Source organism: Amphibalanus amphitrite, unplaced genomic scaffold (assembly GCF_019059575.1).
Source record: "Amphibalanus amphitrite isolate SeventyFive unplaced genomic scaffold, NRLGWU_Aamphi_draft 000097F_arrow, whole genome shotgun sequence".
In the NCBI taxonomy this organism is placed as follows: domain Eukaryota; kingdom Metazoa; phylum Arthropoda; class Thecostraca; order Balanomorpha; family Balanidae; genus Amphibalanus; species Amphibalanus amphitrite.
The window spans coordinates 483,543-486,891 of NW_024881592.1; the positions used below are offsets into that span (position 1 = coordinate 483,543).

The 3,349-nt window shown below is 46.3% G+C and overlaps 1 protein-coding gene across 1 annotated transcript; it reads right to left on the reverse strand.

The window, feature by feature from the left end:
* Positions 1–326: 326 nt before the first annotated feature.
* LOC122380401 lies at positions 327–3,071 on the reverse strand. The gene is made up of 2 exons (XM_043363554.1): positions 2,806–3,071; positions 327–715 (listed from the first exon to the last, which is right to left on the reverse strand). The coding sequence occupies exons 1-2, from the start codon at positions 2,960–2,962 to the stop codon at positions 390–392; spliced, it is 483 nt and encodes a 160-aa protein (XP_043219489.1). The 5' UTR covers positions 2,963–3,071; the 3' UTR covers positions 327–389.
* Positions 3,072–3,349: the final 278 nt, after the last annotated feature.

Below are 3,349 nucleotides of genomic sequence, written 5' to 3' on the forward strand. Positions count from 1 at the left end.
ACGCCTCATATAACAAATGCCATATCACATGTTGAGATCCAGGCCGTAAAAAACACATGACACACGAGAAGCGCCGCTGGCTCTTCTACGATGACCGTTCCCTCTTACGAAGGAGTCGCAAAACAACCGGTGCCCCTTCAAATGGCGTGGTTTTTCCCACCTTTGCTACACAACGAAAGTTGAGCGTGTGGCTCCTACAAGTTCCCCCTCCCTGACCTCAAGAAAGTCCGACAACGTATCCCAGGGGCTGCCACAGGATGTCAATAGGCCCGTCCATGCCGCTTGTGACCCCTTTCCCTGTGGGGCGGGCCATCACATCCGTCTCCATCATCTCCGTCCATCACTCCGTCTCCACTCCGCCCCTGGGCTTACCTCACTGCGCGGGCACACTATGCTGTCAGCACCGACAGATTTTTCAGCGCGTCCGCCGTCGCTGTTGACTCTGCCGGCAGCCCCAGGATGTCGTGGACGATGAACCACATCGTGGAGCGCGATGCACGGGACACTTTCTGGTTGAAGACGTAGTGGGCGACCCCGAAGAGAAGGAGTGCCTCTTCAAGGCACTGGGCGCTGGCCATCACTGTTTCTTCGACCACGATGTCGAAACTCGTCTCCCGCTCGTGTATCAGGGGACGTGTCATCGTCGCCGCTGGCGCTTCCATGACGACCGTTCCCTCCTCACCCAGAAGGCGCAGCAGTACCAGCGCCGCGTCCTCTGTGGATCAGGCAAGAAGGACGACGGACATATCACTTACTCATTTGCGGATATTTTTTATTCACACTGACGGGTCCAGGGATGCAGCTGGAAGCTACCCCGTGTCGATATTTTGCGAAGTTACGTGCAACAGTATGCGCACCGTAATCGATCCAAAATGCGGCGATGCCATTTTTTTCTAACTAAAAAGTCACTATTACGAACTAATTCTGGACGCCCTATATAGTACAGTAAAAAAAAAAACGGAATACACAGTCGAAATCCTGAGCAGTTTCTACATAGTATCGAAACATGTACTTTAAATGCAAAAAAAAACTTGCTTTAAAATATTACGTTTTTTTTCACACTTTGTTGACTTGTCCTCGCCACAAAATTGTATGCCAGAACAAACTAAACGATCCATACGTCCAACACGAGTGGATTGTTACTGTATATTGTTGGATTGTTGGATGTGGATTGTTACCCTTACTCACTGAAAACTTTTTTTACCATTTCCTGAAGGGTAAACCCGCCATAGCATGGTAGCTTGACACACAGACGTTTTTTACCACCTTCCAGATGGTAAATTTTACTCTTTCATGAAGAGTAAACTCGCCAGGGAGGGGTAACATGACACACAGACGTTTTTTACCATCTTATGAATGGTAAACTCTTTTGATTTACTCTTGTCTAGAGTGTAACATTTTTTGGGTTACACTCTTTGGAAGGGTAAATCTTTAACGGAACCCTTTTCTAGGGAGTAAGTCATCATCTACTCTGTGCTTTACCCTCCTACAGAGAGTATATTCTTCTGGCCTACCCTTTGTCACATGGTAATGTTTACTCTTTCCTTTAGTGTAAACCCCCCAGAGGATGGTAACAGACTCACAGACGCTTCCTTCAGAAGCTTCACGAAGCTTCTGTTAACCGGAGCTCACCAACTAAAAAAAAAACATGCTTCAAGAGCAACAATGTATATTTGGCTTCCGTACAAACAATACGAGGGGCACACCAGCCATGAACATTGTGAGACTCTTCACTCATTCATACGAATTTATACAAAGCGTTCAGCAATGCACAAGCGATACCTAAATAAACACCACGATACAACTTGAATGCAATTTGAATATGAATACCTACAAGACATTCAGCGCCCTCATATTGGATAAGGCACATCGCACAATATTTGAAGTGAGCGACGGCGTTCCTGGGTGGTCGCCCGTCTGCGTGAGATAATGAGACTGGATCACTACAGTACAAGTCTTTTTCAAAGTCACCAACAAAATGCATAAACTTGTAGCATCACAACAAAATTAATGTACGTACTCACAACACTAGGCCACGTGGCCGTGCATGGGGTCCTGTTAACCAGGTCAAATTAGCACCACTCAACGGCACGCAATGCTCTAGCACATCGGTACTTACAACAAAATGTCCATAGAGGCTCTATAGGCGATGAACATTGAACAACACACAAGCACAATCACCAAAGGCCACGCCGCGCGGCACCGACACTGCTCACATCCGCTCTCGGAGACCAACGGCCGAAAACTGACAGATGCGCGCGGCCTTCAAACCGCAAACGGCCGATCTCGTTTCTGATTGGCTGAATGGTTCCATTTCAAATATCATCTTCACGAGGGTAAACAAGATCCACGCATGAAACGACTATCTGTACACGAGTCACGATACCCAGGAGGAAAGAGTTTTCATGATGTTCTGGATCGCGAGAGTAATATTGATATTTACATGGTAATAATACTCTTCGCTGGCGAATAAGTTCATATTAACCACGTACCGTTACTATGCACATAATGGTAGCAGCGAGTTACCCTTTCAATATACTCTTATCTTGCGGGTTTGATGAAAATGAACTCTCCAGGAGGTAGTAAAAAAGTTTTGAGTGCTGTACTGGACGAGTGGACTCGTAACTACATGTGGCAAGTGAAGTGGTTTAACATGCTGGCCTTTTGTGACATGACCGCAACTAAGCAAATATTTGAAATTGAACTGAGCACATAGCACCCATAATTAAAGACCAATATTATCAGCATAATATTGCAGGCGCATTTTCCCACAAAATGCATTTTAAGTCGCAAGTGCATTCTCACCTCGACTGCGCGACGTCTTCTCCACTACCTTGTCCAAAACAGCACCCAGGGCGGCGTTGTACTCTTGCTGGACAGGCTTACCAGCGATAAGTTCCATCTCTTTCCAGAGCTGCGGACAGAAACGGAATGGGATGTTTGTATATAGGTAACATACCATCGTTGACTAGATTATGTGTGTATTGGGGTTTTAGGTCGCCGCAACTTCTTAGCCCGCAAGCGAGCCAGTTTTCACCCGCAACCTTAGAAGAACACTACATATGAAAAATCAAGGGCCTAAGTCAATCCAAGCATTTCATCGTCATACGAGTTCCTCATGTTAAGTACTCACCCTCAATAAGGCTCAATTCCAGCCTAAGAATGGCACCACTCGCAACCACACAGCACCCAACACCGCTCTTCACTGATCACCGGAAATGGCGGAGAAAAATGGCGGACCTTTGGCGCGTTCCTGATGCTTCCAACGAAGAATCATTGAGGAATAATATGGTTCTACTCGGGTGATATCAAGAGTATTTTGAAAGAATCAGGCAAAGGAAGCATAACA

What these genes read in the sequence shown, in the direction of transcription:
- LOC122380401 (XM_043363554.1), bottom strand. Translation starts at nt 2,962, where the DNA reads ATGGTATGTTACCTATATACAAACATCCCATTCCGTTTCTGTCCGCAG. An exon ending in GAAGACGTCGCGCAGTCGAG is followed by an intron (nt 716 to 2,805) that starts GTGAGAATGCAC and finishes CCTGATCCACAG; the next exon opens with AGGACGCGGCGCTGGTACTG.